The sequence below is a fragment of the Panicum virgatum genome, chromosome 9N (genome assembly GCF_016808335.1).
Source record: "Panicum virgatum strain AP13 chromosome 9N, P.virgatum_v5, whole genome shotgun sequence".
NCBI classification, from domain to species: domain Eukaryota; kingdom Viridiplantae; phylum Streptophyta; class Magnoliopsida; order Poales; family Poaceae; genus Panicum; species Panicum virgatum.
In genome coordinates, this window is record NC_053153.1 from 3,624,921 (window position 1) to 3,637,509 (window position 12,589).

General features: G+C 45.6%; 3 protein-coding genes across 6 annotated transcripts in view; all 3 read right to left on the bottom strand.

The window, feature by feature from the left end:
* LOC120692236 overlaps positions 1 to 1,034 on the bottom strand; it is a 1,656-nt gene extending 622 nt beyond the window's left edge. Inside the window, exon 1 of the mRNA XM_039975496.1 lies at positions 455 to 1,034. Within this exon, the coding sequence (XP_039831430.1) occupies positions 456 to 785 (330 nt within the window). The 5' untranslated portion in view covers positions 786 to 1,034 and the 3' untranslated portion in view covers position 455. The remainder of the gene's footprint in view (positions 1 to 454) is intronic.
* Positions 1,035 to 1,496: 462 nt separating this feature from the next.
* Positions 1,497 to 4,037, bottom strand: LOC120692234 (cytochrome b-c1 complex subunit 7-like). Its single transcript, XM_039975495.1, has 4 exons — positions 3,807 to 4,037; positions 3,520 to 3,677; positions 2,594 to 2,641; positions 1,497 to 1,813 (listed from the first exon to the last, which is right to left on the bottom strand). Exons 1-4 carry the CDS (start codon positions 3,910 to 3,912, stop codon positions 1,745 to 1,747), a joined length of 381 nt encoding a protein of 126 aa, XP_039831429.1. The 5' UTR covers positions 3,913 to 4,037; the 3' UTR covers positions 1,497 to 1,744.
* A 2,528-nt stretch (positions 4,038 to 6,565) lies between these two features.
* Positions 6,566 to 10,911, bottom strand: LOC120690240. 4 transcript variants are annotated; one of them, XM_039972824.1, is made up of 3 exons: positions 8,094 to 10,911; positions 7,048 to 8,029; positions 6,566 to 6,856 (listed from the first exon to the last, which is right to left on the bottom strand). In XM_039972824.1, the coding sequence occupies exon 1, from the start codon at positions 10,044 to 10,046 to the stop codon at positions 9,180 to 9,182; it is 867 nt and encodes a 288-aa protein (XP_039828758.1). In that variant the 5' UTR covers positions 10,047 to 10,911; the 3' UTR covers positions 6,566 to 6,856; positions 7,048 to 8,029; positions 8,094 to 9,179. The 4 variants fall into 4 exon arrangements, with proteins under 4 accessions (XP_039828758.1, XP_039828757.1, XP_039828760.1 ...); XM_039972823.1 differs by having other exon boundaries at positions 7,048 to 7,129; positions 7,429 to 10,911; XM_039972826.1 differs by having other exon boundaries at positions 6,566 to 6,635; positions 6,778 to 6,856; positions 7,048 to 10,911.
* Positions 10,912 to 12,589: the final 1,678 nt, after the last annotated feature.

The window sequence follows — 12,589 nt, forward strand, 5'->3', positions numbered from 1 at the left end:
TACATTACATCCATTTACATCTCTTAAAAAATCATATATGAATATAAACATTCAAAATAGGCGTGAAGTCAGAGTCATTCAAATGGGCAACTAACATCTAGCTTCACATTACAAAAAAAATATGCCATCTTAATGAGTTAATGGGGCCTTTCTTTGGCCCACTGACCAGAACAAGTGTTCTGAGGTACACACTTACACCCATGTGGAGATCTGGAAAATGATCAACGAACACCAAACTATCGAAAGGACAACAGAACCAATATTCCTAAGGTCAGCACATGTGTCAATATGTTATGCCCCTTAACTCGATGCATATTGATATCCTTCAAATTTGCCAATATCACCTAAATAAATGTCACTAGGATAGTAGGATACAACAACTCATGCTTTTGCCAAATTGTGGCGACCCATCGATAAGTTAGAACAGATTGCTTACGGATACGCAACCGCATACCTCAATCGGCGTGTTCGTGGATGTCGTCATCCTCGTCCCCCGAAGACGAGGACGAGGAGGAGTTGGACGAGTAGGTGAAGGGGTGCGGCGCAAGCTCCGGAGGCTGGAGAACGAGGAAGACGCGGCGGGGCCGGAGAGGGCCGCGGGCTGGCCCGGGGAGGAAGGGGATGCAGAGGAAGGCGGCGAGGCGCGCGAGGAGGTGGAGCGGCGCGCAGCAGATCAGCGCGAGGACGCGGTCGGGCGGGAGCGTCTCCGGGTTGCACGCCACCCGCTGCCACGCCGCCGCCGACCCGCGCGCCACCCACACCACCCACCCCCGCCGCACCGTCATGAATTGAACCCGACCCCCCAAAATCAGAAACGAATCCCCTCCAATTCTTGGCCTCGGCGTGCGCGGGGAGCGGGGAAGGGGAGGCGCGCACGGCACGAAGGCGGGCGGGGGGCACCTCCGCCTGCCTGCCGTGCCGCCGCGTGGATCTCGCCGCCGGGCTTGGAAGGATTCGCCGCCGCTGATGTAAATTTTGTTTGATGTTTGCCGCGTGCAGTTCGCGGCTGATTCGTACTGTAGCTTTATCACTCGGCTGCATGCGTGGACGAGGCAGTTTTTTTTAGATAAACGTGGACGAGGCAGTTGACTCAGCCGCCGCCATGTGGAGCCCGCTCGTCAGCCGGACGTTTCAGGCTGCGAACGGTTCCGGGCAGAAAAGATTCGCACAGTAATGTCCAACGTTCTGCCTGGACAGAGAGGTTTTACATAGCATACAAATTAATCCTAACTTTCATAGTTTCGTGTACAAGTTTCTTGTATGATCCCACTAATCGCATCTAGGTTTTCTACACATGAGCGACATTCTGTTGAAAAAATCACGCGCAAAATGAAATTTGGGTCAGCGGTCAGCCATTGAAGTGCGAGTACAATCAGCCAGCTTTTTACAGCTGAGCAGAGGGAATCATGTCAGCTGGCAACAGCGCAGCACGGTGCCGACAGGAGACAACGCTGTGCATAAATGGATGATACAAGTACGCAAAAATTGGACAAAAAGGCAAAAGATCAAATAACATTACGCTACAACAGTTACCCAGCTGCTGAAGACTTTCATAGAAGTTAATAAGGGTTGAACACATAATTTGTTCCCATTACTTAGAGGGTGGAAGCAGAACTACAAGCATGTCAACAAGTAAAATGGAACTTGATATGAAGGAAAAACAGTTTCATCCACTGCATATTATTTCATGCATTTCAGTGTGCCGTGAAGCGAAAAAATTGAGAGAGCTTCTAGGCAGCACTTTTTAAGGAATGGTTCTCTGGTAAAGCGGAAGGGCTCCCAGCGCTTCACGCTCAGCACTCTCCTTTTTTACCTGCAAGAAATATGAGATATAAGCCACTAATGGCATGGATTGAAATAAAATACAAATGTGAAATAACTTCGCAGAATCTAAATTAAGAACTATGCAGTATAAAGGAAAATCAAGAACACTCCATCATAAGGCTAAATCATCAGCATAAGGACTTCACAGCATAAGGCTAAATCAAGAACTTTGCACCATATCAAGGCAAATCAAGAACTTCATAGCATAATGCTAAACCAAGGAATTTCTTAAGCAGTGAAATCAGCATTGCAAATCTGCAGTAAACATTCTACACCATGAGTGTACCAAATAATCATGTTAAGTTGCAATGTAACTGAAAATGTTTGCTGTAGACAATATTAGCTGCAAATCATTGCACAAGTTGTCAATGAATTTGTAAATGCTACGATTTTCCAGCTTGCACAAAGTATTGATTTGCAAAAGTACAACAGTAATGATGAAAACAAGGCTCAACATGATAACACAATCACAAAAATGAGTGAGGCTGATATTCATGCTGTTATGCACCTTATGAAAAGAAAAGTAAGAGAATTAAAGGGCATACACCCACGAAAGAGAAGGTCAGGATATCCTGGCTGTCAGATGAACGTTATCATTGCACATGACATGCTAATGCATATCCTGTAGCTTGAGTTAACGCTTAATGCATGATAAGTATAACGAAAAAGGATCATGTAGACTATTCCCTTATGGAAGAAAAGTAGGCTTACTGGCTTTTATGGAAAGGACAAGTGAAATGATAAAGGATGAGGCAGAAAAGATCCTTACCAGAGCCAACATGTCACTCAAATAGCCTCTGAATGGAGTTTGTGCAGCCTGTGCAAAAGAAAGTAAATGTCTCAGAATATGAGTTTATTAGGATATAGTGCTATACTGAACAAAAACTCATGTAATGTATGCATTACATGATAGGAACAGCATCCAATAAGAAAATCATGTCCACAGAGAAGAAAATTTCAATAATATTCAGCAGATAACAGATATGATTTCACACATTCGAAATCCATATTTTAAAGGATATAATGGTTTTTTGATACATTACTCTACAAATATTTGTGATGCTGAAGAGAAGAAACAAAATTAAGATTATTCATCAAACAACAACTAATGGAAGTGAATGTCTTCAGGGCAAAACATAGCATTAATATAAGCAAGGATCAGAAATCTACAAAACAAAATGGTAGACTGAATAAAAAAGCATATGAATGCCTAAAACGATCTAACAGACTCCGTCCTAGCTGATGCAAACTACACTTGGAGATGGCATATACAAAGCATACATTCATAAAAAAAAGCAACATCAGGGTAAACTTCCTCTATCCTAATTCCCACCATTTAGTTCTAATGCTCACTGCAATCTCATCTCTCATCAAAACTTAGTTGAAATGTCCACCCTATTCAGAATCGTTGCCTCCTAACTCCACTGGTTTTATACACAACCATAACATGTAGCTGTAGATTAGCCAAATGGACCAAACAAAACTTCAGGCTAGTAGAACCATCTGCATCACATATACAACCCAAACACATCACCCTACACATTTCAATTAGCATGCAGTCATCTACCCCGTTACGCAGATGAATCGCCGCAGGAGCTTTCAGTAATGCAACCTAAACCAATCTCATGCAATCTCGACAAACATACGAATCGAGAGATCCAGATCAGGGCATGGGGGAAATGAACGGGCACGAACCTGGAGGTCCTCGGGGAGGTACTGGTGCTTCATGGAGAGGTCCATGGCGCGCTTGAGGCGCTGGATGCGGGCGTCGACCACCTCCCTAGGCAGCCTCCCGAGCGCCTCCTTGATGTCCAGGTCGAAGTACGGGTCGTACAGGTCGTCGTACCTCAGCCCTTTTGGATCGGATCACCGGATCACACGCACGCAGCACAACATCCATTCAGATCAGGGGAACAAGAAGAAAAGGACGAGATCGCGAAGGGAGCACGGCGGGATCGAGGCCAGATCGGATCCGGGGTTACCGTATTTCCTGAGGCGCGAGGAAACGGCGTGCATGTGGATGCGCGCGAGCGGGTTGCGGCGCGGGTTCACCAGCCAGTTGGACAGCGCGGACATCATCGACGACATGGTGGCGGAGGTCTCCTTCGTCCTGCGCGGCGGCGGGATGCGCTTCCCCTTCGCCTCCTCGCTTTTGTGGGAGAAGGAGAGGAGGCGGCGGTAGGCGTGGGTGCGTACGCGGTCTCTCGGGCAGGGGCGTACGGATGATCGAGAGAATGGGCTGGATTTACATGGGCCATAACAAGATTGTATGGGCTGTTTTTTTTCCCGGGAAGAGAAGAGAGGGTCCTCTCAAAGAGACAGAGAGAGAAGAGAGGGAGATTGAGTTTGAGACTAAGTGACCAACCATCATCACCAACGTTAGTATGTACTGCACTACTGATTCTTTTTTAGCGATCCTTCAAAAAAAAATCTCTTTTTAGCGAGGTAATGGCTGCGAAGCGGAGCACACGTGAGATGATCAGGGGGGACCCTATTCATCTTGTGGAAGATGGTTAAACAAATCATCTATAAAGCCCATTAAAACCCAATTAATGTTGAACTAGCATTCGAAAATGTTGAACTAGTATTTCGAAAATGTTGAAGCAGTATTTTGAAAATATTGAATCGACAATTACTCCTCATCTTCTCCGACGCCGGCGACCGACGGCGGGCGGCGGCGGCGCAGAGCGGGGCAACGCAGGCAGCGGCTCGGAGAGCAGCAGGACGCGCGGGTGGCGGCGGTACGCGTGGGCACAGGCGGTGGCGGGGGCGTGGGGCGAGCAGAGCTTGGCCGGCGGCGGCGGCCCGCGGGTGACGGCGGCGGCGGCGCACAGGGGCCGGGAGGAGGAGGGGTGCGGGTGGCGGCGGTGCTTGTGGGCACGGACGGCGACGGTGGCGTGGGGGTGGGCGAGCAGCCCCAGGCCGGCGGCGAGGGCCCTCGGGTGAGGGCGGCGGCGGCGCACAGGGGTAGGAGGGCGTGTGTGGGTGCCGGATTAGGGTTGAGGGAAGAGATGGATGGATGAAATTGGTTGCACGAATCTCAAACACTGGAAGTTATGTTGTGAAAAAACTTCCGGAAGATGCATAGGTTTTGCAGATGATCAGGGTTCACCAAACCGGTGGGAACCGGTCCGGTTTGACCGGTTACCGGTCAAACCGGTCTGGCCCGGTTCCGGTTTGGGCCGGTACCAAACCGGCCCAAATTCAAAATTTAAATTTAAATTCAAAAAATGAAAAATTCCAAAAAAATCCTAAAAATACTTCAAGGTGTGAAGAATCTAATGGTGTCAAATTTTCTCAAAAATTCGTTCATTTAGTATAGTTTGCGGGGATTTGAAGTTTAACAAAAAAAACGTGCATACAAAAGTATACAAATATAATGTAAAAGTAGTATAAAAGATGATTGGAGGGTTCATTTAGGCTAAAATATGTTATACAAACATTTATTTAGTATACTTTGCGGGCATTTGAATTTAAACCAAAAAAAAATTTGAATTTGACCGGTTACCGGTCAAATCGGCCGGTAAACCGGTCAAACCGACCGGTTGAACATGCGATTTTGAATTTGACCGGTTTCCACCGATTTCCGGTCAAACCGGTCCGGTAAACCGCTACCGGACCGCGCCGGTTTGACCGGACCGGTCGGTTTACTTAACCCTAGAGATGATGCACAAACGAAAGCATTTTTTTTCTCAAATACGCAGAAGAGCTAGGCATCATTGTATTAAGAAGAGAATAAAAGTTTGTTTACAACCCGCAAAACAAAAATATCACGGAACATATTAGGCACTAATCTAGTGCTAAGAAACCAACAACACCCTATAAGGCCAACCCTCAAAAGACTACTCGCACTTAAAACAACCCAAGCAAGCACAGGCACGTCACTCAGCAGTGAAGCATTTGAAATATATAATTTTAACGCAAATAGTCGTCAGTCTGGATTTTGCTTGATCTCATGACGCCATCCTTCCAACTGCCCTTGCTTTTCTTCTCCAGCCCAGTAAGTCTCGCATCCCCTCCTCCAAGACCATCACAAATTCATAATATGGAATGGAAGTGGGAGGAGACCGCCGGATCGAAAACCACCTCAGCAGCCTCACTTCATCATGTCATGCACTGCCCACCCATTGCTGCCTTGTGGCGGGGTTGCAGACTCGCAGTTGCACAAGATGTAGCCCCCGTTTATCTGAATTCAAGCGTGCTCAAACTCAAAGCGGAGGAGCCCATCGCAGGCGCCCAAGAGGCGCAGCTCATTCAGGAATGAGAAGGAAGGTCGACGGGAGGCCCGTCTCTTGTCAGGTCAACGAATCTCCCAAATTCTGAGGTCAAATCGATTCCTCAACCAGCTCAGGCCATTTCCGAAAATTTCAGGCATTTGTGCAGCGAAGGGAGGACCTTCTTACTGTTCTTCAGGCTCACTTTGTTGGCTCATTGCAGTATGGCTCCTATCTTTGTTGCTTGCGAGTTGGCCAAGTTGCAGTATGGCACATTGCAAGTTTGCTTCTATTTCCAATTAATCCGTAACATGTCCAAACTGCACGTCTCTGCCGACTGCCCTCTTCCCAGTGACAATCTTGAGGACAAGCACTCCGAACGCGAAGGCGTCCGTCTTCCTCGTGGCCTTGCTGTTGTAGATGTGCTGCACGATTACTGATTGTTAGTGATTTTTTTTTAAAAAAAATTGCGCTCTCTGTCTTTCATGAAGAAAACGAAGTGTTTTTGAAGATATATACCAGCTTTGTTTTCTCTCATTTTCCCTGTTGAGAGGGATCTGTCAGTGTCGCTATCCCAAAAACCCCATAGATAAGTTTCTGAAGCACGCAACACACCAATATTCCTACAGTACTTAGCCCTCCATACGACCATAACTCGCTGATACCAGTAGTTTCAGGATAGTTTCGTATTCTAGACTAGCACTACAACCAAACATAGTTGACAGGAAAAGAAACTCACCATCAGAAGTAGACAATAACTAGCATCACTTGCTGTGTTCTTCTCAAATGTCAGCATCCAAAGGAGGCCATGCGTTTGTCTGCACTTTACCAGAAACGCGACACTGTATTAAACTCCAGAGATTAGGCAACTAACCAAGTTGCAGCAACAATAAATTGGTTTAATGAATGGACAGGCACTAGCATAACACAGTAGTGACACTCTGTTTATTAAAACCAAAGCATCAGTTAGCCTAAGCTTTCTGTATGGAAAGGTATCGGCGATGCTTACATTAATTTGTGCAGGAAGGCTCTGCTTCAATTTTAAAGAGCAAAGTGATCAAACCTCCCCTGGCCCAGGATCAAATCCTGGCCTGGCCACCATTATGAAAAAGGGGGAAAAGATTATTTTTCTCTGATAGTACCAACAATAGAAATGAGGGCAACAAAGAATGAAAAAAAAACATCACGAGGGCCAGGACAAGGAGATAGTGATGAACTTAACTTTGATTCAGATTATCAGATAGTACAACAGGAAAGCTACTCTGCAACCCAAATTCATGACAAGAAACTTCATAAGTTGCATTTGAGAGTTTTTATGCTGTTTGGCAACATATGAGGGTTTTCCTTAATGATATCTACATAAAACAATTCAATGGACATAAGTGCCCACCTAGAAGACCGTTAATCCATGGCTTTCTTGATTCAATATTGCTCGCCAGTTTTCAGAAGCACATGACTTGCGCTGTAGTTTCAATAAATTCCTGTGTAGAGGTAATGACGATATTGACAATTTATGCTGAAAGGGAAAGGGCAATGGAATTACAAAAATTAGGAAATACGGAGCAGCACAAATTGCGGTATACAAAGTAGTGTTCCTATCAGTGAAGAAAAAAATGGCTGAGAGATGTTCAATTTATTGTTGCCAACTCAAGATATATATAGTGCCTCATTTATTTTCTCTATTTTCAACATCACAGTTGAAGTGGTCCATCAGATGGAAAAGCTGTTAAGTTTCCTTGTCCATTCCCAGTGTCAATACGGTCTCTATGAAAAGCACCAAAGCTACATGCAATTTATTGGGTGGGCAAACACAAGATATTCTTAGAACCAGAAGAAAATGCTGAAAAACAATCCAGCATTGCACAAAAGAATTTAAAAATATAATTGGAATATGAATAAACCAAAGTTGACCAAACGGAACCAGATTCAGCATTCAATGATTAAGTTGTTATCTGAAGAACACCAGAACGCTCATCAGAACGACCAGATTCCTACAAAATATAAGCACATTCAGGTGCCCACACATAAAGCACAAAAGAAGGGTTACAAACAAACCTTGATGCTCGCGTATGCACGTGTCTTGATGCCTTAAAACTTCACTTCAAACTTTTCCACAGGTTCAAGATTATATCTAGATGTACATTTAATCTTGCTATTCAGGTACAATTGTAACAGATGACAATCAGCATAACAACAAGAAGCAACTCAATATTTTGTTGCACACTATTGGCAAACAAACAAACTGTATTGGAGCTAAAAAAAACTCAAAATATAGAAAAATAAGTGACATAAGAATCTTCTTGCCAAAGGGCGGGCCTGGTGCAGCGGTAGAGCCTACCGTCTGTAACCGGAAGGTCCTGGGTTCGAGCCCCAGCCTCCGCACATTTGTGCGGGAAAGGCTTGGTGCTTAAAACAACCCTTCCCTAGACCCCGCACAATGCGGGAAGCCTACGGCACTGGGTATGCCCTTTTATAAGAATCTTCTTGCCCAGTTGTTTTTATCTAACCTAAGGATACTTATCAAGATGATCAGAGTCCTACTAAAGATAATCACGTTCAGGTGCACAGATAAGCACAAAAAGGCAGCTATCAGTGTTACAAAGCTTGCTGCTCAGGTAGTCACATGTTTTGATTCCTTAAAACTCCTAAATTTTCCACCGAACAAAATTTCTATTGAGATGTACTCTACAGTTTTCTTGTCCAGAAGAATTGAGTGATCTCAAGACAACAACAAAAAAAAAAAGGAGAAACAACAGACAACTCAAATTTGTTAGACATTACTATCATTGACAAATAAACTGTATCACAGGCTTGAGGCTTGATATACTTTACATCATGACAACATTCTCTTTTTTGAGAATTATCACTGTTGAACTATTTGATCATCAGAATTACCCTCACTTAAGGCACAAGAAGGGAGAGAACAGAGTGCCGAAGTCACTGGGATATCACATAATCTTGCCAATCATTCAAACAAAGCGTTTATAAAAAAATGGCAAAACAAAAACAAAATGAAATGAAAGAACATATATTGGAGAGCCTCCATAGCATTCTGATGAACAGACACTTCAACAAAACATTTTTTGTTAGCACTAAAGAAAAGGAGGCAGGTGCAGAAGCAAATTGTGATCCTGCGAAAACCTATTCAAGCTTCCATGCATGCAGGATCAACGAGAAACCAAGACCTTGCAACTGGGACTCCCTAAAAATCTGCGAGTATGACCATGGCAGCGACTTCTCAGGTGCCTGGCATGTCTGAAACATGAACACTGCATTGCTTGCCGTCGATCCAAAGAGCCAACTGTGGACATCCCAGAAAACCTCCACAGGCAAACCATCAACGAGAATTGTATGATTTCCCCTAAATTTCCATGCCAGGCGCTTCACCTGCATCACGGGCTTCTTATCAACCCTTATTTCGAGACATGGATCCTTCAGGCCGATGGTATCGCACTCGATAACAATGTCATGGAACTGGCCTTTGTCACAGAACTGCGCCTTAGCAGAGTAGACCTTCTTGCCATATATGTGCTCCCTTCTCGCCACGAACGCAGCATTCAGCATCGACCGGTTGGCTCCAGTCTTCCTGTAAGCATCCTTCTTCATGTCACCGAGTAAGAGCACAAGCTCAAGGTCGAACACCACTGCAACATAGAACCCCTCCACTGGTTCTGGCCCAGCACCAAACTTGGCGCCCGACAGGTCCCAGAAGATCTCAATCTTGCCATCCTCAACGTCGAGGCTCTTAGACCCCTTCTTCTTGGAGAAGAGCCACGGCTTGATGTCCGCCTTGCACAGGCACTGGCCGGACAGATCGTCCACGCCGATGCTGAGGCCCTGCCCCATGAGGCTCTTGCTCCACGTGACCGAGATCACGCAGGGCCGGCCCGAGAACTGCGTCTGGTAGAGGCAGGTCACCAGGTTCTGCGCGGCACCCTTGCCGGCGCTGGACGACGCATCCGCGATCTGGACGCCGCTCTCGCCGAAGCAGGACGGGAAGTCCCTCATGGCTCGCTCACTTGGGCCTTTCAGCAAACACCTGGCGTGCAGGAGCCCGCTTGGATCACAGCGCAGAGCTCCGCTCTTCTGCTCTTCTCACGCGGCAATCCACACCACCCGGCGAGCCCGCCTCGCAATGCCGGGGAAGAGATGATCAACCGCGCACAGATCGGTCGCGCAGATATGGAGGTCGCCGTCGAAGATTGCTCGATCCAGCAATGATGCCACCGCCGGCCGCAAGATCCCACTCTTTACTACAAAAGGCAGCACCGACAACCGCCCAGAAAGCAAGGGGGGCAGCTGAGCGATTGATCGCAGAGCAAGATTTCCTCACGACGCCGCCCCCTTCCACCGTAATCCAGCGCGGCGAATGCGGCAACCGGCCACAGTCGCCGCGAAACCGCAGCGGCGGAGCAATCTTCCGCCGGGATTTCTTCAAAAGATGGCTCAAGCTTCCGCCTTTATACCACAGCAGTGGGTAGTGGCACCAGGAACGGAACGCGAAACGGAAGCTTTCCCCCAGGCGAGGCGAAGGCCTTCAACTTCAAGCCAGAAGAAGCAAGCAACCACCAGAAGATGAAGAGGATGTATGCACATCCATGAGAGGGGATTGAGAGGAACAAGTGGGTCGAACTCGGACACTAGCAAGTAGCAACCACTCCAACCAGTGTACAGACTAGAGATGAGGGAAGCAAGCAGCCGCAGCAGCAAGGAACTCACAAGAAGTAGTGGGAGCTGGGAGGGGTGGAGGTGGTTCGGGAGGAAGGAGACAAAAGGTTCGTGAGAGAGAGAAGGGATACAGTACAACCATACAAAGATACAGCACACACTGGCAGCCAACTCACGCTCTCCATGGAGCGGTGACCCCCCGCACCGCATCAGGGATTCAGGCAGGAAGAGCTGCAGCCGCTGGCTTTTTTTTTTTTTTTTTTGCGAAAAGCTGCAGCCGCTGGCTGCTCCTCTCTTTTTGTGACCGCTGCCATTGCCCAGTGCTACTGTTACCACTAGGCACTAGCTACCAGTACATTTTAATGCTAGGAGAAGGACTGGCTTGTGTGATCTTGTACTGCAGATCATATCTAGCAAAAAGATCTCGAAAATTGAGATAACGAATGGTCAGACAATCAGGAAAAGAAATCAGGGTTTGTTTAGATCTTTTGGACACATGCATAAACTATTAAATAAAATCTATTTACAAAACTTTTTGTATGAATGGGTTGTAAATCGCGAGACGAATCTAATGAGCCTACTTAATCCATAATTTGTAACAGCGATACTACAGTAATCATCCGCTAATTATGAATTAATTAGACTTATTAGATTCGTCTTGTAATTTACAATCCATCCGTGCAAAAAGTTTTATAAATAAACTTTATTTAATACTCCAAATTAGCAAGATCCCCTTTCAAAAAATTTTGCCAAAATAATCTAAACACACCCCATCAAAACACTTGAACCCTTCGTAGCCATTAGATTCCTACTGTCCCATGCTCAAGAAAACTCAGACAGAAGTGAACAGATGACAAATTGCTCTAAATAAGACAGTCTTGTTTTATCTCATGAACACAATGAACTTTTTTTTCCAGTTGCTATGCTGCACTTGCAGATTGCACATGGTGCCACTTTCTCTCTCTTCAGACTTGCCCTCTATTGCCTGCGTGCCATGAGAATACCAGCTCCTTTTCTGAATTTTCTTTTCTGGGGAGAACCGATTCACATGCATTACAGTGGAAAATGACTGGAGTATGCGCCCTGGCTGAAGCCTACAGGTACATGTACACCGTGAGACCACCATCTCTCGCTATTGTCTGGTCTAAGAAAATAGGCATGTATCTCCCTTCAGGATTTTTTCCCAAAAAAAAATGGCCACAAAGCATCTCTTGCCCCACTTGCTCACGGTTATATACTTCCTCCATGCTTGGCTTTGCTACGAATATTCCAATGGCAATGTTGAGTGACGCGTGCGTTCTCAATCATGGCTTCTACAAACCAATTTTTTATACAACATTCAATAGTTTTATTGCATGATTGAGAATGTAAAGTATACATCAGCATGTCATTTCAAAAATATTCCATCTAAGCTATCCTGATCAATAGTAAAAGGATAGTTTATAGGTGCAATTAGGAAGTTGCACTACTATGGTCTCGTTTGGTTCACGCTGTGCTATTCCATTCTACAAAAGAATCTTGTATGCATGAAGTAGTAAATGAAGTCAATGTGCAAAACCTTTTCAGGAATGGGTGTAACTTTTCGCGACGAATCTAGTGACGATAATTAATCGATGATTTGCTACAGCAATGCTACAGTACCATCCTCTACTTGCGCGGTCAAAGGCCTCATTAGATTCTTCAGGGTCACTAGCGCGGGGTTCTGAAGTTGGTTTTGTAAACTGGTTTTGTTTGACACCGTAATTAGCGGTCAAAATGTCACTATTCACTAGCACGCTACAAACAAACGGGCTCCATGACTTTCGATTTTTAAGATGTACCCCCGTGTTTTATGTTCATGACTTCGTGTGATTAACAAAAGCATGTGATTAACAAAAGCATGC

Coding starts and splice junctions, on each gene's coding strand:
- LOC120690240 (XM_039972824.1), bottom strand. CDS start 10,046: ATGAGGGACTTCCCGTCCTGCTTCGGCGAGAGCGGCGTCCAGATCGCG.
- LOC120692234 (XM_039975495.1), bottom strand. CDS start 3,912: ATGTCGTCGATGATGTCCGCGCTGTCCAACTGGCTGGTGAACCCGCGC. Junction 3,678..3,806: donor CTCGCGCCTCAGGAAATACG/GTAACCCCGGAT, acceptor CCGATCCAAAAG/GGCTGAGGTACGACGACCTG. Junction 2,642..3,519: donor ACCTCCCCGAGGACCTCCAG/GTTCGTGCCCGT, acceptor TCTTTTGCACAG/GCTGCACAAACTCCATTCAG.